Raw genomic sequence first — 25,981 nt, 5'->3', positions numbered from 1 at the left:
AGGCAGAAGGACCGAAGTACACTGCTGAGGGGAGCAGCGGGTGGCAGGAGAGGTCTGTCGAGCCATGTGGGACCCCCGCTGGTGGCTGGGGAACTAACCGGCACTGCAGAGGCTGCGGGCAGCTTCGCAGGCCAGCGCTCAACCGCTCAACCATTGTGCCACCAGGGGAGGCCTGTGGCTAGTGTTTTTAACCTTGGACCCATGTAGCTTTAGTAGATCATGACTGACCTTCTGGGTGCCAGGGAGAAGGCATAAAGCCTCTGAAATTGTAAGAAACACACACACACATACAGAAAATTCTTTTCTCTAGAGAGAGGGTCCATAGGTCTATAATACCCATCAGTTATTTAGAGGTTCATGATCTCAATAAAGTTAAAATCTTTTGCTCTTAGGTTTGCATATAAAGCCAAAGTCAAGATTATTCTCAGTACTTTCTGGAATATTAAAGTGTGGCAATTAGTAAGATGCTGTATTTTAGCCTTTTAAAAGCTATGGGATGAAGAAAAGTTATAATAGACTGTTGTAAACATAACAAGTAGGCTGTATTCGTAAATATAAATTCATAGTCCAAAATAAACATTGTCTGCCTGTCTGTCTATGTCTTTCTCTAGTCTGCACGTTAATGAGGATAAGGTCAGGTGTGTCTTCTATTTGAGCTATATACAATCTAAGTCTTTGCAAAGTCTTATGAAAATATTTTTCTCTTTTCCCTAGAATCCATAAGTTAGTGATAGCCAATGCTCTCATTGAGGATGAAGGGGAATATGTATTTGCACCAGATGCTTACACTATTACTTTGTCTGCCAAAGCTCACGTTATTGGTGAGTAGATAAAAGAAATAATTGCAGAGTTGTGTTCTTATTTGTTTGTTTTTGTCTACCATGCAATTATAACATGTTAAAAATGATGTCATACTCGCCCGCTGCTCCCCTCAGCAGTGTATTTCAGTAGATCTGCCTGTTCTGTTCCCCACTCTGTCTCTGGTGAATCCTCTCACTTTCACACCTCTGGTCTGTATTCCAGTTCTTGTATGCATAAATAAATAAATCTTTTTTAAAAATAAATAATTAAAAAATAAAAATGATGTCATATTTAAAGAAAACTACACAAATTCATATAAGTCAATAATAATAATTTATTCATAAGTCTTATAATGAAGTAGTTTTGCAAGGTGCTTGGCACCAACTACCTTGAACCCTCATTTTTTTTTTTTTGGCCAGATAGAAGACTGGCTACTGTTTATCACTGGTTGCATACTAGCCCAGATGCTCATACAGGCATGACTGTCTGGTAACAAAGACTATATGTCATGTTCCAGATCCTCCTAAAATCAAACTGGATGGCCTTGGTCCTGACAACACGGTGACAGTGATTGCGGGAAATAAGCTTCGTCTTGAGATTCCCGTCAGTGGAGAACCACCCCCTAAATGCATGTGGAGCCGTGCAGATAAGGTTTGTTCTATACACACACACACACACACACACTCAGTGTCCATCCTAGTCCTCTCCTGTTAGTCAGACAAATAAACGTATGGTCTATGGCACAGATGCAATTCCTTTGAGAAAGAATGGTAACTGACTTTCAAGCAAATCTAATATTCATTGACTTTCCCTACTTTTGTCTACCTACTGTGTGCATGGGCATGTTTTAAAGTGCAGTGAACAAGATCCCATCTTTCATTCTAATGGGTGTTGGGGAAGAGGGTGGAAGAGAAATTGTCAATGAATTATTAAGTAAATAAATAAAATTACTACACCTAGTACTGTTGAGATTTAAAAAAAAAAAAAAAAAAGCCCAGGGAAATATGATTAGTGAGTGTCTGCCTGGTAAATGATGCCAACGGATGACAATATGGAATGACACTAAGGATGCAAATGATCCATCGTATCATTGATCCATACATAATGATCCATACGTAAATGATATTAGGATGATAATAAGGAATCCATGATGTAAAGATCCAGGGGAGAGATGTCCAGTCCAGGCAACGTAACTGCAAAGGCCAGGGAGGCCTTGATGTGATGGAGAAAGAGAAGGGAAGTCCATGTGGCTGGGGCTGCTGAGTCAGGAGAATAAAGATCTTCAGAGTGGAAGAGGAGAGCGAACTCAAGTGTGACTCTAACTTCCTATAGGAAATGTTTTTGACTGAAAAAGCAGAACTTAAGACTTTCATTTCTAACCAGATGGAGTAAAGAAATTGTCTTTATCCACTGCCCTAAAATAAACTGCAATACAAAGAAAATATATGAACAATAGTTTTCTGGACATTAGATATCAGACAATGAAAGGCAATGGCTTGGAAATATGGGGGACAGATGAGGGAATTGCGTAATTGCCCCAGCTTGCCTCCTTGAGTGAGTTTCCAGACAGTTTCCAAGAAGAGGCACCCAGATAAGACAAGACCCCAGTGGAAGTTGCGAAGGCTCTTCACACAAAGAGGCAAAGGCCTGGAGTTCACAGGCCACATCCTCTGCAAGGGTGTAAGTCAGAGAGAGAAACCTAGGACTTTGCAAAGGATGCAACTTCTGTATTCAGCAGAGATCAGGACGCATCTGGGAGGAAGCTACTCAAGACTGAGGCAAGAACCGTTTGAGAGGACTAAATGGAAGAGGACTGGTGCTTTCACAAGCCCAGGGGCAGTGGTTGCCTGCCCCCTCCCCACCAGACTTGAAAGCCTCACAATTCACAGTGCATGGAGGAGAGGACTCAGGAAGGCTTTGCCTGGGTTATGGGAGTATTTAATTCTAGACTGAGCACTGCTCTGGGGCCACCTCATATATGATAAAAACAGGTCCTAAAAGTCTCAATCAATTTCCAAGTAATTTAAATGCATTCCAAAACAAAACTCAAGATCATGTGTAAGAATACAAAAATATCAAGATCAAATTCATGATGGCTTCCATCTAATCAAACATTATGGCAAAGAAGGAAACAGGGAAAGAAAACCCAATATGAGGAGAAAAGTAAATTGAAGCCAATGCAGGTCTCACAGAGATATTAAAATCAACAAAGACGTAAAAATAACCATGTTAAATATAAATTTTAAAGGTTTCTATATGTTCACAAAGTTAAGTGTGAAGTGGAAGATATTAAAAAACCCAAATCATACTTCTGGAGATGAAAATGATAAGATATAGGAAATAAAATATATATATACATATATGCATGGAATGGACAACTTACATATTGCAGATGAAAGGATTATTGGGGTTTATAGGGTTAAAAATTCAGTCTCTTCCTTGACTTGCCAACAAGGATGGGAAGTTTTGAACAGATAAGGGGAACTGAATAGTTACCATGGGAACCAGGCCTTGAGCCTAGCAGATTGAGGAACCAAAACATTGTTACGGAAATAGGGCCAAAAGCCAACCAACTTGTGGCCCCTAATGGCTGGTGTAAATTCTAAAAACTCTAGGGATGGATTGCAGTCTGACATTTTAGTAGATAGCAGCTCATGCAGACCTGTGTCCTAAATCTTAGAAAGCCCATGAGTTCAGAGTATAAATAGAGCTGCAAACTTCCCTCATGGTGCAGACACTTTTGCCTCACGCCCTGTTTTTCTAGCTGGGTAATCAATAAATCTGTCTTTTCTACTTTCCATGCTGTCTCTGGTGAATTCTTTCACTACCATAACCCCAGTGTTCCTTCACAGCCACTGTTGTCCCTTGCTGGGCATTAACCTTCTCTCTTTTTCTTCTTTTTATATTGGCTGTCGTTGTCATAATCAGAAAAATGTAAGGCTGCTTTGCATTTCTGGTTTAAGGAAGAAGGAAGGAAAAAAATTAAAGGAAAAGAAAGCGGAGGGGAAAAAAGGAGAAAGGAAAAGAAAATATAATAAAAGCACAATTTCACTCCAAAATCAGATGTCCATTTTTCATGCCCTGTTGGAAGGAAAAAAATCGGTGCTCAATAAGTTGTATGGAAAATTAGCATTGCAATGTTTTTCAACTTTTTTCATTATTTTTATATTTTCAAGATAACCTAAGGAAATGAACAAATCATTACCTAGTTTCTGATATGAGTTTAAGTTTTTCTAATTTCATACACAAAGAGACTCCCCTCCTCTAGAATGACACTTTTGTGCTCGTATTTTGAGTCCCCCACTTTGTTTTGGTTAGCTTTCTCATACATGTGTGGGATGATAATACTTCACCCTTAGAGTTGGTGGAGGAGTAAACCAAGAACGTGTATTTTAGGGGCCTCCCTGGTGGCTCAAGGGGTTAAGCACTGCTCTGTGAAGCAATCCGCAGCCTCTGCAGCACCATTTTGATCCCTGGCCGGCCAGGGAGCACCCCACATGGTGCTGCAGATCTCTCCTGTCTCACCCGCTGCTCCCCTCAGTACTGTATTTCAGTCAGTCTGCTTGTTCTGTTTCCCACTCTGATTCTGGTGAATCCTCTCACCCCCCTGCATGTCTGGCCTGTACCCCAGCTCTTGTATGTATAAATAAATAAATCTTTAAAAAAAACAAAACATTTATTTTTGCCATTAGTGCCAAGACCAGCTTAAGTTATAAGGCACTCATACAGTGTTTCTTTCTTCTGCAGGCTATCATGGAAGGCAGTGGACGCATAAGAGCTGAGTCTTACCCTGACAGCAGCACTCTGGTTATTGATGCAGCGGAAAAAGACGACTCTGGTGTCTACCACATAAATCTGAAAAATGAAGCTGGAGAAGCACATGCAAGCATCAAAATTAAAGTTGTGGGTAAGTCCTCTAAACCAACTAACTTCGAGAATCAAGTGGACATGTCTAGATCCAAAATGGACTTTGCCAGCTCTTGGTTTTCTTAAATTTGCAGGGTTGTCAACAAAGCATAAACAATGTATAGCTCTATTTTATAATCACCATCTTCCTTTTTTTGCCTTTGCCACTTCCTTTCTTTTCTTCCATTCCCTGCCCTTTTCTCTCCTTTCTCTTATTTCTTGCCTAAAGGACTTAATTCAGGCATGAGTAACTAATGTTAGCCAATTGGGGTTGCTGTTATTATCTCTCTACAGTCACATTCCCTTTCAATGTGGTTTTTTAAAAATTTTATTTTAGCGTAGAAAAACTGGGGTGTAGGCAGAGTTGGGGGTAGTGAGAGGATTCACCCGAGACAAAGTGGGGAGCAGAGCAGGTGGATTTACTGAAATACACTGCAAAGGGGAGTAGTGGGCGAGACAGGAGAGGTGCCATGTGGGTTAGCTACCTGGGGTGGGGGGGTTGGAACTCAGGTCATGGTGGTGATAGCACTGAGACTTAACCCCTAGGTCATCGGGAGACCCTCAATGGCCTTTTACCATCAGATCAGTGAAGTACAGCTGCTAAATAACTTCTGACAATCACTGTAGAGTACAGTTTACCTTGATCTGAGACAGCTGTCTCAGTTCATTTTTTTTTTCCAAGCCTGACACAGCAGATTACTGTGGTCCAAGGTCTTATGATTGCCTCATCTCACTTTGGACCTTCCTTATGAAACACATTTCATATTGACCAAAAGCTGAGGTTACTGTATCAGGCCCTGAACTATATTTAGAAGACATGGTGACTTGGGTTTCTACTAGTCAGCACCTTGAGTCTTCCAACTGATGTTAAGATTTACAATAATCAGTTCTTGATTCAGTTCTGCTGGAAGTTCACTTTGTAGATTAAAAAAAGAACATTTGACATTAAGCAAAGACTGTGGTCACTGTTTTCAAAGTACAGAACATGAGTCTTGTCTTCCATGTGGGGCTTGTTCTCTAATGGTGTAACACTAAAGGATTTTGATTTTGATTTTTACTTGACTCACTTTCTCTGATCTCATATGGAACATGGTTTGTTTGGGGTTTTTTGTGGAGGGTTTTTGCACAAATTAGTTACTAAGTGCATTGGGGGAAACATGGGAAAAGAACTGCTACTGTGATTATCACCAAAGCACTTACTTTCCAGTTAACATTTTTCTTTGTGCATACTCTCTTGTTTTATTTCACTTTATTTAATTTTTTTCTTCACCACAGACATCCCTGATCCTCCAGTGGCCCCAAATGTGTCAGACGTGGGAGATGACTGGTGCATAATGAGCTGGCAACCTCCTGTCTATGATGGAGGGTCCCCAATCTTAGGTAACACATGTTGGTCCATCTGTGGAACTCCCTGGAGTTGAGTTCCTCTTTGTATACTTTAGTAGAGAGTACATTTAAAAATACTGCATTTAGACGAAAGTCTATTATACTATGACTTTAAGTATCCATTCAAACGGGAATATATTTTGGGATGCTCTCTAAACACTGAAATTTAAATAATTCTATTGAAAATCATTTGACTATTCTTTCAGTTTGTTTGTTTGACATTCATACTCAATTACTAATTTTAAAACATTGGAAGTCTACTTTTAAACTTTTAGTAAATTAATATCTAATTCCATATAATTATGAATTCTATAATTTCTATGAAGAAATTCTTTTTAGAGTTAAATATTTGAAAGAATTTGCTTCCATGAAGAAATTCTTTTTAGAGTTAAATATTTGGAAGAATTTGCTTCCATAACTATGGAACAAGAATTTTTTCTACTTCCTAATAATGAAATAAACAAAACTTATCATCTCCCTGTTATTACCTGCATGGCTGGATCTCAGAACCAAATCTCTTGCTCAATTATAGCAGCTGTATAAGCTGCTATTGCCCACATATCTGTGGTTTATTTTTTTCTGTTTTCTTTCTAGTACAACTTAAATTTTTTCTAACCCTACTATTTTTATCTACATATTCCAGTGTTAATATTTGTATTGCTTCTAACCTGTCTTTAAAAACTGATGGAAGAAGGTGGATTTCAAATATATGCATGACTGTTTCACTGAAGGTGCCAAGAATATGGGAAATTTTAGGAAATTCTAATATCTAACAAAGTTTATTGTTGGAAACCAAGGAAAATCCTCAGTTTCCATTCTGTGTCGCCTGTAGGATACTTTATTGAAAGGAAAAAGAAACAAAGCTCCCGATGGATGAGGCTGAATTTTGATCTCTGCAAAGAAACAACTTTTGAGCCCAAGAAGATGATTGAAGGTGTTGCCTATGAGGTCCGCGTCTTTGCTGTCAATGCCATTGGCATCTCCAAGCCCAGTATGCCCTCCAAACCTTTTGTTCCTTTGGGTAAGTCAAGAAAAATAAGTCTGTGGCATGGAGATCATTGCCCCAGATTTATGACTACTTCCTCCCCACTTATAACGGAGCAGACCTAGAAGCTTCTTAAAGTGGTGAGTAACAGAAGGTTAGAGGTAGTTAGGGGAACTTGTCTGTCTAAGGGAAAAAAAAAAAAAAAACTTTGGTGGAGCTGAATACATTTATAATGTAGGTCCTGGAATTTATCACCAGAATTCCAATAACAGCGGTGGGTGGCTCTGTTTGATGCTTCCCACTGATAACGTAAAGTTCAGCCCATTGACATATGACCCCTCTCCATTTGTCCTCCAGAAAGTATAACCCTGCACCTTGTGTGAACTCTGTGATAATTAAGACAAATTGATAATGGTTCAATAGTGCACTCTTGAGAATTAGCCTCTTTGCTTTATAGTCACACCTTAAATATTATCTCTTGACTCAAAAAATGTTGAGTAAAGGTGAAAAAAATAGAAATAGAAAATAATGTCTCCATTACATTCATACTATGTATTTTTTTTTTTTTTTTGCAATAGAAAGAAGTGTAAGTACAAAAGTTATGCTTTAAAACTATAGAGTTAAGGGAAATTTTGATCTCAAGCTTTCACTTTTTTCAACTTCCTTATATTCCTCAGCCTCCCAAACCAACCTCCCAAATTGCAGGGAAAGTGTGGCAGCATATCTAAAAATGTCCCTACCTCGCAGACCTTTGGCTTATGCATACAGCATGTGCTCCGGAGTCCTCATTGTTATAGCATTGGGCTTCTGGGAATATTTCTTATTTGTCTCCTAGTCCGTATTATCACAGTTCCTATGCCCCGGATATGTGGTTAATTTCTTCTTTTTCTGTTTCTTTTATCTTTGAAGCTGTAACCAGCCCTCCCACCCTTCTGGCTGTCGACTCTGTAACTGATAACTCGGTCACAATGAAGTGGCGGCCCCCAGACCAGATTGGTGCAGCAGGTTTAGATGGCTATGTGCTAGAGTATTGCTTTGAAGGAAGTAAGTATAACTCGTAGTTAAAATGAATACCATCATCAATAGGTGAGCTCTGGCCCTTTTTCTTTTGTTTCTCTTCCTCGGGACCTCATCTCCTTTTACTGAAAATGACAACAAGCCAAAATCATCCTTCCAAAATGGATGAAAACTTAGTCTTTCTTTGGAACTTAATGCTAAGAAATTGATATTAAGCATATCCTAGCTAGGGAGCTAGATCAAACAACACGGTTGATCTGAGTCACATTGGAAAAGGGCTCTGACCTCATTTCTGGGAATTCCACTTCTTGAATTGGTGGCATTAAATTGTCCTAAAGCAAAATAAAATTTTAATTAGGATGAAACAGCTGAAAATTCCAGACCAGGGACCTCCCTGGTGGCACAAGGGGTTAAGCACAACACTATGAAGCTGCCTGCTGCCTCTGTAGCATGAGTTCGATCCCCGACTAGCCAGGGAGCTACCTACATGGCACAGCAGAACTCTTCTGTCTCTCCTGCTGCTCCCCTCAGCAGTGTATTTAAGTACATCTGCCTGTTCTGCTCCCCATTCTCTCTGGTGAATCCTCTCACTCCTACACCCCTGCACCTCTGGCTTATACCCCAGTTCTTGTATGCATGAATCGATAAACCTTTAAAAAAAAATGAAAATTCCAGACCCTATACTAAACAGAAGTAAGCTATCAAAAGAGCTGCCTATTTCTAGGTAAATAATGACAGACTATCTGTTAATCATCTCCTACTTCCTTATAGGAAATAAAAAAGAATTAAGGACAACTTTCAGTTTTTAAAGAAAACAGCATAAATCTTAGGGAGTATAGAAATAGATTAGACATGGAGCATTAACTTATCTCAGGGATTGGTTATATAAAAAATGTAATCACTGAAATTTAGGAGGCGAAAAGAAACTGACAAAAATCATAGAAATAAGAGAGAAAAGAGAAAATGACCCAAGAAAATATGGGTCAGGATGTATCTAAAACAAAAGAAGATTTTAAATTCACTGGAAGTGATATTTTATATTTTCTGCTTGTCGTGACTTGAAAATAGGGGAATAAAAATGCCCCAGCTTTGGACTCCAGCTCCATGCTAGACGGTGGTAGATTAAACAAGCCACCAGGGAAGCTTATGCTTACACCACACAGAATAGGCCAAGAACTAGCCACTAGCAGACTCTTTAGATTCCCCAACTTTAATGTGGATCTGATTGAAGGACCAAGACTACATAGCCCATTCAGGAAAGTAGGAACATGAACACCAGCCCACCTCCCCAGGAGGAAATTCTCCAGAGAAGAACCATCTTAGGGGGGAAAAAACTGCTGAAAAGGAAACCCCAGACCCCAAGCCTGGGGCACCCATGGAAATGACCATGGTTGGTAGAAAGTGAAGAAGAGGAGGGACTGAAGCATGCCGTCAGCACCCTGTTCTATTTCCAAGTGCTGTGCTCACGCAGCACTATGCTTGGTTTTTCCAGGCCTCGGAAAGTAACTATCACCCGTGGGGACCATAAGAGAATCCCCAGCATTAGCCCAGGGTGGGAGGGGGGCAGTGTCACCAATGCAAGGGGTCAATTCTTGAGCACTTCAGAATATGGTTTATTCCCATTTTCCAATCCCCACTCCATTTCAAAAATTCATGAGCACCCCACTTTATTTTTTTATATCACCCCGTCAGCAGAATTTCCCAATCTTAAATGCGATGTGGTTGCTGAGCACAAACCTTTTATGTATGTATGAAATAGAGCAAATTCTTTACTCTTTTCTTTCTGATAGGTTTAAAAAGTAAGAAGATACAGCAAAATGATAGATGGCTGTCATTTTGATGTTACCCACCTTAGCTAAAATACAACCATGTGTATTTTACATACTTTGGCGTGTGGTCTGTGTAGATATGTATGTATATATGTATATACATATGTATATGTACACAGTCATTATTCTGTATCTATTTTACCACATAACGTTTTGGAATTAGCTTTCTATGGAAGTTCTTTCATAACGTGTATATCTTTCTCGCAGTCTTTTCTTACTTTATGTGGCTGCCCTATTCTTTATTCTCTTTTAATGGCTGTTGTCCTCCAGACTAATTTTCTGTAGTGTTTAATGCTTTTAGATACGTCAGGTTTTCTTCTGTAAGAGATTTCTTTCTTTTGTAAGATCGTGTGTTGGTTTTGAGTCTGCCTCTCTTTTTTTAATGCCTGCAGCATTTTATTCTTCTTTGTTTTCTTCCTTCACTCTAATTCTTCCTTGTCCTTCTTAAAAATTCTCCTCATGTATTAAATAACTTTCATGTTCCTTTCCCATCTCCTGGACACCATTTTCTTTCTCTCTGATTCCCTCAATTATAGTAGTTCAGGTGTAAAGGGATGGGCTATTTTGGTTTCCCCCAATCTTGTCCAGTTTGCTCTTGAAATTTCTACTTTACTAGTTCTTCATTCTTTCCTACACATTTTCCCAATCTCCTATTTTTACTTTCTCATCAATTACCTCTTAACTCTATAAACATCAACACAAAAACTCCCACACTGACCACTTGCTGAAAGACGTATCTCTTTTCCAAAATCCTAAGTAATTTTTATCATCCACATGCCTGCCAACCACCAGGATATTCTGGCTTCCTGCTTCTTCCCCCTGATACTTTTAAGAATTGGAATAAGAGAGAAATTTCCAAGGATGTGTTTGTGTGAAGGGGGTGAGGGGTGTGACCAGTCACCACTTCCGTGAGCCTCTCCTGGTACCTGCAAAGTCATCTCACAACCAGTGAGGTGTGTCCATGGCCACCGTGTGAGCCAACAATGTCCCCCCCATCCTTATAGAATGCAGCCAGGTGGAGGCTCAATTTGTTTTCTTGACCATGAGCATGTTGTCAAGGCAACCGGGGGTGCGTGCTGAGTTACTGGGCAGTTTCCCTCTCCACTGAGAACTCAAGCCCTGGGGAGACAGGACTGGCCTTATCATAAGTGCCTCGCTCCCAGACTCTGATGCTTGAGCCAAACTGTGGAGCACCATGTTCCCTGGGGATCTGCGAGGAACCCCCAACCCCGCAGGGCTGGGGTGACAGGGACAGGCACCAGGCTAGACTGTTCCACGGTGTGTGGCTTCCCTGTGGAGCCCAAGAGCATCTCTTCCTTTCTCTTCAGGGTCTTGCTTTGTTTTTCATTACCTCTTGTTCCCCCAGCTGGAGGCCGCCCAGCCTGCTTTCTCCTCCTCTTCTCTGTGGCTGGTGCCTCAGGACCAAAACCAAACCAGGGTCTGAACAGAGTGAGCTTGACCCCCTGAGGAGTTCCCTCCCTCTAACATGTCTGGTCTCTTCCATCACTACTCTGAAGACAAATTTCTTTGCATACTTTGCATACTTTACTAACAGAGAATGCTGACTACTGATACAATATTCTTCTGGTGTGAAAGTGGGTGTTTTTAATCAATTTTAATGACGGATTCTCAAAGGTACATCAGCAAAACAGTCTGATGAAAATGGGGAGCCTGCATATGACCTTGCAGGTAAAGTATTCTGCAAAAGTTCTCAAACTTTCTTATCATATGATAAAGTTTCTGGGAATGTTCCATGACCAAGCATGAAACACACCCACCACCCACATACAATACAGCCCTAGAGGTAGAGGGGAAGATGGGTAGTGAGTTAATAATGTGGGATCCAAACTCTCTTTCCTGTGGGCATATTGTGTATAAACTTTTAGAAGCTGAAATGTTGGCAGTCCCAGATGCCAGATTTAAATTCTCTTGATGTTGTGGACAAAGCTACCAAAAACTTTTTTAAAAAATAGAATTGTTGTTTGAGGTTAAAGAATTATGCCAATTCCTTATGAGATCTTTGGAACTGTGTTTTCTCTTTGCCATTAGAGATAGTATCTTCTCCTCATACATGGGAGATAAGATTCCTTATGCTCATACTCATCTCTCATAATAATAAATCAACCAAGACAAAATAGATATGTGACTATTTCTCATTCATAAGAATAGCATTGTCCTCTTTTTCTGAGGTTTAATGTATATAGATGGCTAAATAGCTAGTTACATCCATCATGATAAAACTGAATTGGAATAAAACTTATGCAAATACTTGGGGACAGTTTCAGCTTTGGTAGAGAGCTGAGTACTAGTATTTAGCATACTTAGCATCTTGGATAAGAGGGTTCCCAGAGACAGAATCCTAATGTCCTTCTTCCCATTTTTTATTTAAAAGTAAAAAGTGTTCACCCATATAATCTGAGTCCAGAGCAAAGTCATGTACCCACCAAATGATGTATTTAATCATGAGTAAAATTCTGAGTCTCCTGTGATGGATTATTTCACCCGCTGACCATTCTTTCTCCTCTATTCCTTTTTCTTTTATGGACTTTAGCTGAGAACTGGATAGTTGCAAACAATGATCTGATCGACAAGACCAAGTTCACCATCACAGGTCTGCCAACGGATGCCAAGATCTTCGTGCGTGTGAAGGCTGTGAATGCCGCCGGTGCCAGCGAGCCCAAGTACTACTCCCAGCCCATTCTCGTGAAGGAAGTCATAGGCAAGTATCTTCAAAATCTTGTCTCCATTTCACATTACAACCTTTATTTTTTAAGCCCCTTTCTTAAAACCTATTTGGTTGCTACTCCTTGAACATTTCATCAGTGCCTCCTGGGAGATAGATCATCAGCTCAGGTTATACCTTTTGGTGTGAGGATTAGTTAGGTAACTCACCAGGTTCCACGGGCCAGTGCTGGCAGGGCTGCCTCGTCACATTGGAGAGTGTAGATGCAGCAGGACAAGCAGTCCCTGAAGCAGCAATGGGGCTCAAGTGGAGTCTGCAAGGTCAAACCATTTTCATAATAATATGAGCTCATTATTTGCAATGACTGATGTCTGCACTGATGGTATAAAAATGATGGTGAATACAATTGCTTGGCTGTATTGTCTGTAGCGAATTTCTTAACTTCCTATGCTTCATTTTATTTATCATAAGATAACATTACCTACCCCAAGGGATGACTATGAAGTTTAAATTAGTCCCTTCATGAAAACCCTTTAGCTCAGTGTCTGTACCTACTAAGTGTTCTAGTGATGAGAGCTGCTTCATCCCTATGAGCCCATGAGCCTTTGACTCTCTGCTCCTAATGGGATGTAGCAACATACTTGACTCTCTTCCTGGTGTTTAATTAATGAACATTAGCACCAACGGGCTAGACTGCCTATTATATATACTTGACCATAGTCACAAAGTGAGAATCTTACTATCAAATTCCAACAGAATCACCTAAGTAGCAAGTACTAAGAGCTAAACATTTTTGTTTCTGGTGAGAAAGCACAACGGGAATTCCTACAACTACTGGGGTGCCTGCAGATCATCTGGAAACTTCGTCAGAGAATATACTTGCTGTTAGGAATAATGAAAAGTATGTATTAGGTTTGGGAGAAAATTTGGTGTTTTTCTATAAGTTGTTTTAGGCTTGTAATTACCATAAGCAAGGGAAGTTGCAGTAAAATCAGAGTGATCAAGGGTCAAGGCGGTGGCGGTGAGCCATTAAAACATCTCTACTTGGGGCCTCCCCGGTGGCGCAGCGGTTGAGCGCTGGGTTGCGAAGCTGCCGGCGACCTCTGCGGCGCAGCGGTTCGATCCCCAGCTGCTCCCCGGCCACCGGAGGAGGGTCCCACATGGCGCGCAGACCTCTGCTGCCGCCCGCTGCTCCCCTCAGCAGTGTACTTCGGCCCTTCTGCCTGCTCTGCTCCCCGCTCTGGCTCTGGTGAATTCTCTCGCCCTCCCGCGCTTCTGACTGTACCCAGTGCATGTATAAACAAAAAACAAACAAACAAATAAATAAAAAAAAAAAAAAAAAAAAAAAACATGCCTCTATAAATAAAAAAAAAAAAAAAAGAAAAAAAAAAAAAAAAAAAAAAAAAATAAAACATCTCTACTTGAAAACATGTGAAACAAAAATTACCATATATAATCTGCTAGTGGCACACCTAAGATTCTATTGCAGAGACAGGAGCATAAAGACATCCATTGGGACCATGCCAGTCTGCTTATGTAACACTCTTCCATTGTACCAAACTGATCACAAACTTATGCTATTCTACCCTGATGCAGAGCCTCCAAAGATTCGCATCCCAAGGCACCTGAAACAAACCTATATTCGCAGAGTTGGAGAAGCTGTTAATCTGGTTATACCTTTCCAGGTAGGAACAAGGATCACACATTTCCTCTTTCCAATGCTATGGTGTTGAAGAAGTAGAAGGAGGTCCTCCAGCATTTAATTTCATCAGGATTCAGGATTTCTTCAGAGGGAGAGTAGGAAATAAATGGAAGAGATTTGGGGTAATTAAACAACCTCCTATTTCAGAAGTAGAAAAATCTATAGAACTGTCATCGACTTTCCTTCTGCAGGAGAGAAATAAAATCTAGTCTTGTCTGAAATTCAGGGATGATGTTTGAACAGGGAAGAAACACGGTGAGATACCAAAATAAGAAATGCTTGAAGATTTTTTCTGGTCTTATACATATGTAAAACTGATCTTCATTTGAAGTGAACTCAGTGTAACGTTCAGGAAACCAACATGTGCTTATTTACCCTAAAGTGAACCAAATTCCCATAAAGAGATAAATGACATTTTAGATCTTGATGCCACTCACTGAAATATGTGAAAATTATCAAATTTTTTGCTCCAGCAAAAGAATATTTGTTTATAGTATCCTCTAGACTTGGCGTACAATAGTCAATTTTGGTCTCATAATGCAGTCAGTAGGCAGTAGGGTGTAGAGAGTGTGACAGTCACTGCTTTAGTCCCCCCATCACACTGCTGTCCAACAATGGAGTAATGCTAAGGGAAAACAACCTTGGGACAATCCAAGCCCCCTTCCCTCTACTTTTCTGTCTTCCACTTTAGGGAAAACCAAGACCAGAATTAACTTGGAAGAAGGATGGTCAAGAAATCGATAAGAATCAAATAAACATTCGTAACTCCGATACTGACACAATCATATTTATCAGAAAAGCAGAGAGGAGCCACTCTGGGAAATATGATCTACAGGTCAAAGTGGAAAAATTCACGGAAAATGCATCCATCGATATCCAGATTGTTGGTAGGTTGGGAAGGAGAATGAGATGTTCTGTCAAGGCTGTTTGTCAAGGACAAATTGTCCTTGTCATTAAGGCGGGAGTCAGAATTGTCACACTGGCTCCATGCAAAATTCTCTTATTTGGGATTTTAAAAAAATTAGTAACATTTGTAAGTTTTTCAAAATAATTTTCACTGACTAAAAGGACTAATCATGGGAAGCTTAGGGCATATATGTTTTAAAAAATTAATGTATATACTTTTAGTGAAGACTATTTGAACTGCTTTGCAATCCACTCCTCGCTTACTCTGTTTCTTACCTGGTACATAATAAAAAGATTCCAGTATTGAATTCTTGCATAGAAAACATGATAGATACTAGATACAGTTGAACATATTTCTTAAAACACCTAAAATGTATTGATAACATTTTCTTGGAAAATGAAAAAATTTTATTAATATTTGTTAATATAAGTGAGATACTTACCTGTCCAGATAAGGTGAGTTATTACCTTGTCTGGAGTTAGGGGAGTAAAGAGAGGCTCTCTTACAGATGAACCCCTCTCTCTTGAACTTTTCTACTGTTTCAGTGTCAAGAAAATAAATTTAAGAGTAGAACTAAGAGAAGCTATGATGCCTATCATTTTTGTTATTACATTTCAGCACCTTTGTTGAAATTAGAGTTTCTCTTACCAAAGAAGCCACTTCCAATAGCAAACCTTCCCTTGGGTAATAGTTCATGTCCTTTCTACTAAGCACTGTTTTCCCACTGGTAAAAGCTCTTGGTTTTGTTAAGTTGAGAGGTATGTTGAGTTCTGTGCCCCCTGTCAGGCTGGCACCATTCTAGAAGAAGTCCCTGTAACAGTCTACAAGAACTCTGCTTCCTAGGACACAGAGAACATCTTAAAATCTCCTCCTCTAACAAGCTACAGTTTGGGAGGGAAAATGACCTCACAGTGATGCCCTCAATTCATCCTATAGACCGTCCAGGTCCACCCCAACTTGTGAAGATTGAGGATGTCTGGGGAGAGAACGTTGCTCTGTCATGGACACCACCAAAGGATGATGGAAATGCCGCAATTACAGGGTACACGATCCAGAAGGCTGACAAGAAGAGTATGGTACGGTTTGACTTTCTCTGGTCCAGCAGCAGCAAAATCACATTTCATTTGTCTCATTGTGGTTACAGATGCTGTTCTTCATTGAAACTGCTACTCAGTCATACCTTCCATAAACATTTCCATTATGTGTGCTGACTTATTCATTTACTATGTGCTGAGCTCTCTTCTAGCTGCTGGATCAAAAAAAAAATTGATAGCTCCTACTATTAAAGCATTCAGAAAGAAAAGACATTAAAACAAGTGATAAATCTGTATATTAAATGTTGGAACAAAGATGTGCATCAAGTGCTTTGGGCATAAAGGAGAGGGCATAGTTAAGTTTGTCTGGCATCTTAAAAATATACAAGATACACAGATATGGGCCTCCCTGGTGGCGCAGGGGGTTAAGTGTCAGCACTATGAAGCTATTGGCAGTCGCTGCAGCACTAGTTCAATCCCCAGCCGGCCAGGGAGGTAACCCACATGAAGCGGCAGACCTCTCCTATCTCATCCGCTGCTCCCCTCAGCAGTGTATTTCAGACAGTCTTCCAGTTCTGCTCCCCACCCTGTCTGGTGAATATTTCTCCAACTCCCCTGGCACCTCTGGACTACACCCCAGTTCTTATATGTATAAATAATCTTTTTTTTTTTTAAAAAAAAAAAGATAAACAGATAATAATGGTTCCTAACAGTTCCAAGGAAAATCCTTTATGTTTATGGACTTTTTGTCAAGAAATGATTTTCTCAATTAGTGGCACATAACATATGTGATGGAGGATAGCTTTCTACCGACTACAAGAGAAACTTTGAAACCACTAAATTTCTTGATACAGAAAGGAAGAAAATGAAAACAAAAAAAGTATGTAGCTTTAGCTTTTCACTCATTCATTCACCTACTAGGGTGTCAGATGCCATGGAAAAGTCCATCTTTACCACCATGGTGTATTCATTCCAAGTAGAGAGATAGGACGTTAACGGGTAAAATCATAAACATATAATTTAAGGTACCAGGTGCTGTTAGAAACTTAGCCAGGTTAGCAGAAGAGTGTGAGCAAAATGGCAGAGGAGGGAAAGAGTTGGTGGGAGGTGAAATCTGAGCAAAACCTAAGAGAACATAAGTTAATAATATTAGACAAATTTGATTTATGGACAATGTGGATTTTTCTCCTGTGATTTAGCTTCAGCTCTTCCTCAGAATATATGTTGATAGTAAAATTCTATATTTCTTATAGAAAGATAGATAAATGGACAAGTAGGTAGACAGATGACATTGTACAGTTATAAAGAAAATTTAAAGGCACTTGACAGCTTGGGTATATGAATTTAATGTGTACATGAAGATTAAAATGACATGTCAAGTATAAATTATAAAGTAGTAAGCAAATTAAATGCATATTGTTATTATTCTGAATATAAAAATTAGTGCTATTTTTCTTATCTATATTGCTACTTTTTTTTTAGTTAATGAAATATCCCTGTTCTTTATTCTGAATAACAGTTGGAATAGTTGTGCATTTTTAGGTGATTTTCTTCAAATGACTTTTCTCCCTGTTCAGGAATGGTTCACTGTCATTGAGCATTATCACCGAACAAATGCTACCATTACTGAACTGGTCATTGGAAATGAATATTACTTCCGGGTCTTTGCTGAAAACATGTGTGGGCTCAGTGAGAATGCTACAATGACTAAGGAGAGCGCTGTGATTGCCAAGGACGGTGAGTGGGTTGTGGGCTGGACTTCTGGAAACCTTGATTTTTAGTGGCTAAAGGAAGAAAACTGTGGGGCCTCCCTGGTGGTGCAGGGGTTAAAGTCTCAATGCTATCAAGCTATTGCCAGCCACTGCGGCTGGCCAGTGAGCTAACCCACATGGTGCAGCAGACCTCTCCTGTCTCGATCGCTGCTCCCCTCAGCAGTGTATCTCAGTAGATCCACCTGTTCTGCTCCCCACTCTGTCTCTGGTGGATCCTCTCATGCACCGCACCTCTGCCCTATACCCCAGTTCATAAATGCATATATAAATAAAAATAAATCTCAAAAAAATAAAGGAAGAAAACTGAAAGATGAGGTGAAAAAGAATTTATAAAATAAGCACAAATTTTAAAATTATGGTAAAAATACCCGTGAAATTTAATTTTATATGTAAAGTTTAGAAGGAAAATTATACTATTATTGTGTTTTTTTAAATACAAGTTTTAGGGCCTCCCTGGTGACTCAAGGGGTTAAGTCTCAGCACTATAAAGCTATTAGCAGCCACTGCAACACAAGTTCCATCCCTGGCCAGGGAACTGACCCACATGGCGCAGCAGACCTCTCCTGTCTCGTCTGCTGCTCCTCAGCAGTGCATTTCAGTCAGTTTGCCTGTTCTGCTCCCCACTCTGTCCCTGGTGAATCCTTTCACCCCCAACCCCTGCACCTCTGGCCTACACCCCAGCTCTTGTATGCATAAATAAATATTTTAAAAAGTACAAGTTTTAATTCATTCCAACTGCTGGTCTGTAAGTGACTGAAATCTCAGGGAGAGGAAAAAGTAGGCATGTCTTTCTGGAAATTCTGTTACCTTTATTCTTATACCCTGAGCTATTGGCTCTTCCCTTGTACCCTTCAGAGTGAATGCTGGGTGGTCCTTACTCATGCTTTCACATGTTTTTCTAAGCTCAGGGAGATTTGAATAGTGAGTAAAGTTAGCCAACAATAATGTTTCCAGGCCAACATATATTTCTTATGCTTGTTTTTAAGGGAAAGTCTACAAAAATCCAGTGTACGATGACTTCGATTTCACAGAGGCACCCATGTTTACTCAGCCTTTGGTTAACACCTATGCCATCGCTGGTTACAATGCCACCCTTAACTGCAGTGTGAGAGGAAATCCTAAGGTACCTTGTCTTTTTTGATCATGTTAGTTGAATGTGAGCATTCACCCCAAAGTCCTTCTTTTGTAGTTGTCATATTATAATAGCAAGTAGTAATAGCCACTGGCCTCCCAGCTGCTCTGGTAGCTTTTTCTGGGACCCAGAGTTGAGTACAGCATGATGGTGCCAGAGAACAATGACATACACTATTTAAATAGCATAGTAAAAAATGTTTATATTTCTTTACTAATGAAGGAGCATCTTCTGAGAAAACCCCAAACTACTTATATTTAAAAAGAACTGAGTGGTAAAGGAAATGGGAGAAATATTATTTTACCTGCACAATTAGGGGCCTATATTAGTTCAGCAAGTTTTCTGTACTAGAGTAAATCAAATGAGGATAGGAGAACATGAGGCAGAATATTAAAATTGCTGTGATGAGGGGACAGAGTACAAAGAAGAGAGAAGTGATTTAGAAAGGTGCTAAAGTTTCTTGTTGCCATTTGAAAAGAACAATTACGAAATGCTGCACTGGAGATGTCTACACTATAGAGACATGGAGGAAAAGTGCCCTAGATTTTGGAAAAATTGCAAACAGTGGTGTCTTCTGCATATACTATGATCAGAAATAGAGAAGCCAAACTGAGGACAGCAGGATGATGCTGAATCATGTTTGGCTGGAAGTTTAATGGGTTGTACATCCAAGTGAGGATAACAAGGACAGAGAGGAAATGGTCTCCAGAGCTTAGGAGAAAGGCCAAGCCTGTGACTTTTAGTTTGAGGGTCCCACGTATGGGGGTCCAGCCATCCATTCCTTGAAACTGGAGCTCCAGAAAGGGCAGTCATTGGGGGGTAGTGAGTGCAAAGCCCATGACCAAGACGTGAGCCTTAGAGCCTTAGTGAATGCTCATACTTGAAAAGGGGAGTATGGGTATGAAGAGGAGGCAGAAGCATGTCTCTAGGGTCTGAGCAAGACAAAATCATGTGAGGTGGAAGAGAAGGAAGGAGAAGATAACATGAAGGAGTGAAGTGTCAATCGTGTAGTTCAGGGGTCCAGGAGATGGTGTCACGTTGCTGGGTGACTGGTCATAACTGACCTTGCATTATGAGGTTGTATAGATTCATTTCCACCAGATGATGAATACAGAGGTCTGAGAAGAGAGTCAATGGTGGGGCAGCAAACACAGCCCCTGGGGATTAGAAAAAGTCATGAGGAAAACGAAGTGGAGCAAATCAGAGGGTCTGACCCTTTATGAGAGTCCTCTGAAAAATGCCCACAATGTACATTCTCTGGGAGGAGTTCACATCATGAACCTTAGGTCACATTTAAATGCCACTGAATCTGTTTGGGGAGATTGCCCCAGACCTGTCCTCTCAACAAATCTGGCTTGCTTCTTCAGCACTGCTCATTTGTGTTCTTGCCAAGCACTAAGCAGAATTTAGTTTGAAAGAGTGCTCAAGTGGATGTGGATTCTTCTTAGATGTACTTTCTTCCTGAGTCATGCTTTAAAATTCCATCTCTCGCTTTGAAGGTCTATTAATATGCTAGGTACACATGTTTTGTCCTAATTTACTTCCAATCTAAACTTCAGCCCAAAATAACCTGGATGAAAAACAAAGTTGCTATCGTGGACGACCCAAGATACAGGATGTTCAGCAACCAAGGGGTCTGTACTCTGGAGATCCGCAAGCCCAGCCCCTATGATGGAGGCACTTACTGCTGTAAAGCCGTCAATGACCTTGGGACAGTGGAGATCGAGTGCAAACTGGAGGTGAAAGGTATGGCATCCAATATCTCGTGCATAGACTAAAATGAAAAGCGTTGTTTAATCATTGTCCTTACTGCAGAAGCAAAATTTGGCCAAAAATGTTTTGGGGTGGGGCAGGTAGTGGGGAGAGAATTTGGGAAGAGGAAATATTTTTACATTCTGCATTCACTCTGATTTATTTCTGGAAGACTACTTGATTATTTAAGTTGACTTTTGTCCGTCTCTTACCATTCTTGTTAAGTAAAGGGATTTCTTTTCACTGGGGTGCTAGTATGTACCCATGCATGAGAATTAATAAAGTCAGTAGGTATTACTTTGGTAGTTTAGTTCATTTATAAATAGAAGTCTAGCGTGAAAACCTATCTAATGAAATTTCAATTAAGGAATTCACATTATTTTTAATTAGTTCATTATTTTGTGACACTTCCAATATTCTTTATATATGTTTGTTATCTTCTTGTTTAATGTTACATATAACATCCACATATAACCAGTGGTTTTTAAGATCTACTGGAGAATTTCTATTTATAGGAATGTATTTCATCTGTTCTAGTTCTCAGAAATGTTGTAACTAATGTAAATCAAGAAAATACATCAGGATTTGTGTGATAGAAAAGCCTCAGCTTAATAACCTGCCCTAGTCTTAATCAATTTTCATATTATTTGAGTATAGTTTTTATACTGAAGTTGTTTCTTGACAAAACCTACTTTGGGATACCATGAAAACTACATCTGTCAGAGTCACCATTACAAGATAATAGGTGACATGACCCTAATATCTTTTCTCTAATTCTTACTGTGTAATATTGCCACTCTATGGTCACTGAACGCTTTCTTTCCCCTATCTCTCTATAATAAAGAAATTATGATCTATAAGTCAGAAAGAGAGCTTTGTAAATATTTTAAAAAGAACATAGTAAGTGCTTAGGGTACTTATGTTAAATTTCAAAAGTTTTTAGTCCCAAATGTATGATAAGTATCATAGAGAAATTGCTTGGAAAAAATTTCCTTTTATAACTTTAAAAATTAGTTTTCTTTTTCTTACGATTTCTGTCCAATTTCAGGTAATATAGTATAACAGGTTTGTAACTGAATCATAGAAAAAACATTTTTTTAATTGTTTTAGAAAATTTCAAATCCTTCTATTGAAATATTTCTTACAAATGTAAACATTATTATTTTAGCTATGTATTAATGCACATCAAGGTCATAATTGCAAATATATTACAGATGATATAGTCTTTATTGTAGTGATATAGTAAATCATAGAGTAATTGAATTTAACAATATAAATAATGCAGTCCAGTATAAGTTCATAGTAAAGTATCAATTGTAATATATTGGTTAAAGCTTTTGATACTAAAATAAAACCAAGATTGTTTTATCATCAGATTGTTATCTGATAATAGGTGATTTAAGTTAAGCTGTGAAAAAAAAGGTAAGAATGTCAACTGAGAATAAATAAATACTGGTACAAATATTCTAATTCTGCAGTGATATTTCAAGGAGTAAATACCCCTGGACAACCAGTCTTCCTGGAGGGGCAGCAACAGGTTTTAAAAGTTCATGTTCCACTGGATATTTCTACTTTCTGTTCCATTCCTCTTACATGAAATCGCACTTTGCATGTAAAGCTTGACTTTCTCATTTGCTTTTAATTGTATTTCTTAGCAGCTCATGGCATACAGTGTTTATGCCATGAACTAGGAAGGCCAAATTATTCAAGGGCATTCAGTGTATTACAGGATCGAAGCTTTGTTAGAAAACTTAAGTACCACCCCACAGGTCCCCATAATAAAGCCAGAAAACTTTGTTTGAAGAATACCTTATTTTAGATATAGAATTATAAAACTGTGGCAATTAATCCCATTTCTTCAATATTTTCATTTTATTTTGAACGTAGAGATGTAAACTCTACAATAAGAATGTAAACTGTTTTTAACGGAGTTTCTGAGTAGGCTCCTTAAATTTGTGCTTGAAATTCAGAAAACTGAACATTTTAAAAATTGCAAAGTTGTAGAAAAAATGTTCTGGGCATTTTTGATGGGGTGAGTATACAAAAATAGGTCCAATACTTGAAGACTTGCATATTTCATATTTTACAATGAAAAATTCACCAGTAGAATAGCTGTTACCCATATTTCTGTTAGGCATTTGGGTATTTTCATGGGACCAAAATTATTTCAGTTGGGCATGAACTTGAAAGAAAATTCTAGGCCCCGCTACTAAATGTATAAGCAGCAGATGAGTCTGTCCTGTTATAAGAGTATATTTTGCCCCCATTTGAAAGAGTGTAGTAGGCAGTTCTTTAGGGCTGATAGCAATCTGATATAAACTTTAATAAGGTAGGTCTATGCCTGAGTTTACAATATTTGCTCTTTGAAATCCCAGAGGTAAGGTCAATTTTGAAAAGAGGAAGCATTAGAGCTCACTCTTGAAAGTTGTGCAAGTTATACTTTCTAGCCTAAGTTTGTTTAAGCTTTGTATTTATTTAGATCAGTCATGTGTAATCAGTTTGGAATACAATATTATAGAATACACTAGTCTAATAGTTCTATCTACTTGATAATTTTGCCTTTTAGAATGTCAACATATATATATGTACCCTAACACTTTGTCTATTGTTTACGTTTTTCTTTTGTTGAAAAACACAATATATATATGTTGTAGGTTGTTGTTTCCTTAAGCTAATGGTTTGGAAGCTCGTATCATAAATATTCACCGTACAATCAAACTGACGTTGCCACCTGTTCAGGCAATGTGGTTATGCGTGTTAATAAATGTTTTACATATTAATGATCCTTTTGAAGTGATTGGGTCCCTGCCCTTCATTCCATTTGCTTCTATTTTCCTTTATCTTTCACATGACTAAGGATTAATGAAGTCATCTCATAAGGTGACCATAATTTCATCCAACAAGTACTCAACTTTAGTTTTAGCACTTTATTAATGCTTACCACTTCTTTCTTTCTCTCCTTTTTCCTTAGTTGTAGCACAATAAGGATTTTTGAATGTATATTATCACCTAAGGTAAGCTTTCATATGGTTTTGGCATATGAAGCTTATGACTGTCATAAGCCATACAAAGCCTGCAGAGTATGGCGTGATTTTCATTATGCAATCCAATGAAAATAGATTACTTAAAATCTCTAACTTTGCAGTTTTCATTTTAGTTCCATATCTTGACATTAACAGCTAGTACTTATTCATCCCAGCAATCTCCTGTTGACATGCAGCCAGTTGTTGAATGCAGTAGAGCATGAATTAAAGCATTTAAGTAGATGAAAATTAGTGATCCCCAAGCTTTCTGAGTTCTTTGCATCAAGGAATGGACATGTATATAAGTGGCATCATTTCTAGCAATATCTGACTTGGATCTTTTTCTAAAAAAGGAGAATGATTTTCCCAAACTTGCATTCAAGAAGTTTTAAGAATGTTCAAATGGCATGCTGTTTTTGTCCGACTGTGGATTTATTAGCAAGTAGTGAAGCACTTCTCTGAAGGACTGTGAAGTTTTATGGTTTTGTGGGGTCTCTTGTGATGGTCACTTTTAATTTTTTAACATAATTCTGAAACACAGAAGGTAAGTACAAAATTTTAATAGGTATTCCTTCATCTTTTACACTTTGACATTGCATAAATAACCACGTTAAAGGAGTAGTCTCTCTTTTCTTCTCCAGTGTGCTTGAATTGGAACTCTTCATGCTTAATTAAAAGGAACATTAACAAACTAGAAGCTGATTCATTACGTGGTATTCCATTCAGTCAGAACACATACAACATCCACAGAGGACTCCACAAACTCTCAGAGAGCAATGCAGCCTTTCCAGCTAGGAATTTCAATTAATACTGAATAATGAGTGTCTGGGTCTAGCAGGAACATGCTTTTTCCTTCTAGATGGCAGGTGCTTGAAATTCTCAATGTACTAAACCCAGGAGAAGAATTCCAAGTAGGAAGTGAATGAATCTTTGTAACTAATTTGAACGTAATTAGTCTCATTTCCTGGCAGCTAGTCCAAAAGTATTATTTCAACCATTTTTCATGTTTATGGTGTTGACTTGGCCTTTTCCTTCTTGTCCTCCTTAGGTGGTCTTTCCTTCTGCAGGCTCCTCTTGCAAGGCGTGCCTCCTAACATAGTCGATTCTTATTTGCGAGACTTGCAATCAAGCAATCCTGAGGAATACTAAGGGCCTGGCTGCTGCCTCTCTACACTGCAGTGCCTTGAAATCTGGTTGCAGTGAGAAAGCGTTTTCTGTTCCCACCAGGCACCCAAATGTGGTCACTTTATTTCCTCCTAATGTTGAAGAAAAAAAATGTTTTCACGGATTGCTTCATTAAAAATCGCAAACAAAATCTCATTGGAAGCCAGCATTTTCATCGTTATTGTCTGTGCTTGGTCTCTGTGCATGACAAAAAAACAGTTATTGAATAAGCAAAACAGTTGTTTTAGCTTAAAATAATAAACTATCAATGCTCCCCCACCACCCCAGAGTAAGAAACATACTACGCTACTTACTACGGATCTTGAATATCCGTCTTTCTCTTGATCTAAGAGATTTTTCTAAGCAAAGCAGTGGTTCAGATCACACTATCCTGCTGAGCTCCTGTGGATCTGTGTCCTCTCCCCATTTGAATTCACTCAAGGACATCTTAAAACTTTTCAGGCAAGTTTTTTCAACAGAAGGAAAAATAATTGGAACAGTAAGTAAGAAGTGTTTATAATGGCATGACCGAGGATTTTTTGATGTGTCTGGGGTTAGGGGCTTGGACACTAAATGGAGGCCAAAAGGCGGGGACTCGGGATGCCACCTCTGTCTCTAGCACAGCATCTTGGCCAGATCCACCAGTGCTCCTGCCAGGACTGCTGGCATAGTGATGGTCCTGCTGCAGACCAGCAAGAGAAACAGATGTAGGGGCTGCTGGTGGCATCCATTTAAATTGATGGAAACCTTTTTCAAAATTTAGAAGCTGAGAGGCATTCATGCAAGGTCCCAACTTTTCAGTGACTTCCTGATGCTATAGAGAAAATTTCAGTTAATGGAGCAGTGTAGAAGCATAAGTAAGGTGCCATACTATTATTCTTTATCCTC

The 25,981-nt window shown here is 39.1% G+C and overlaps 1 protein-coding gene across 1 annotated transcript in view; it reads left to right on the top strand.

The window, feature by feature from the left end:
* Positions 1–25,254, top strand: part of MYBPC1 (myosin binding protein C1) — a gene marked incomplete at its 5' end in the record, with an annotated part of 110,310 nt that extends 85,056 nt beyond the window's left edge. The window contains 14 exons of the mRNA XM_054696101.1: positions 715–821; positions 1,319–1,452; positions 4,549–4,708; positions 5,983–6,087; positions 6,926–7,114; positions 7,988–8,122; positions 12,476–12,643; positions 14,204–14,292; positions 15,001–15,196; positions 16,153–16,292; positions 17,828–17,987; positions 19,009–19,145; positions 20,714–20,900; positions 24,978–25,254. Coding sequence (XP_054552076.1) covers positions 715–821; positions 1,319–1,452; positions 4,549–4,708; positions 5,983–6,087; positions 6,926–7,114; positions 7,988–8,122; positions 12,476–12,643; positions 14,204–14,292; positions 15,001–15,196; positions 16,153–16,292; positions 17,828–17,987; positions 19,009–19,145; positions 20,714–20,900; positions 24,978–25,078 — 2,008 coding nt within the window. The remainder of the gene's footprint in view (positions 1–714; positions 822–1,318; positions 1,453–4,548; positions 4,709–5,982; positions 6,088–6,925; positions 7,115–7,987; positions 8,123–12,475; positions 12,644–14,203; positions 14,293–15,000; positions 15,197–16,152; positions 16,293–17,827; positions 17,988–19,008; positions 19,146–20,713; positions 20,901–24,977) is intronic.
* Positions 25,255–25,981: the final 727 nt, after the last annotated feature.

Source organism: Talpa occidentalis, unplaced genomic scaffold, assembly GCF_014898055.3.
Source record: "Talpa occidentalis isolate TD23 unplaced genomic scaffold, MPIMG_talOcc4v2.1 talOcc4.16, whole genome shotgun sequence".
Lineage (NCBI taxonomy): Eukaryota > Metazoa > Chordata > Mammalia > Eulipotyphla > Talpidae > Talpa > Talpa occidentalis.
This window is presented reverse-complemented; position numbering and strand designations above follow the sequence as displayed.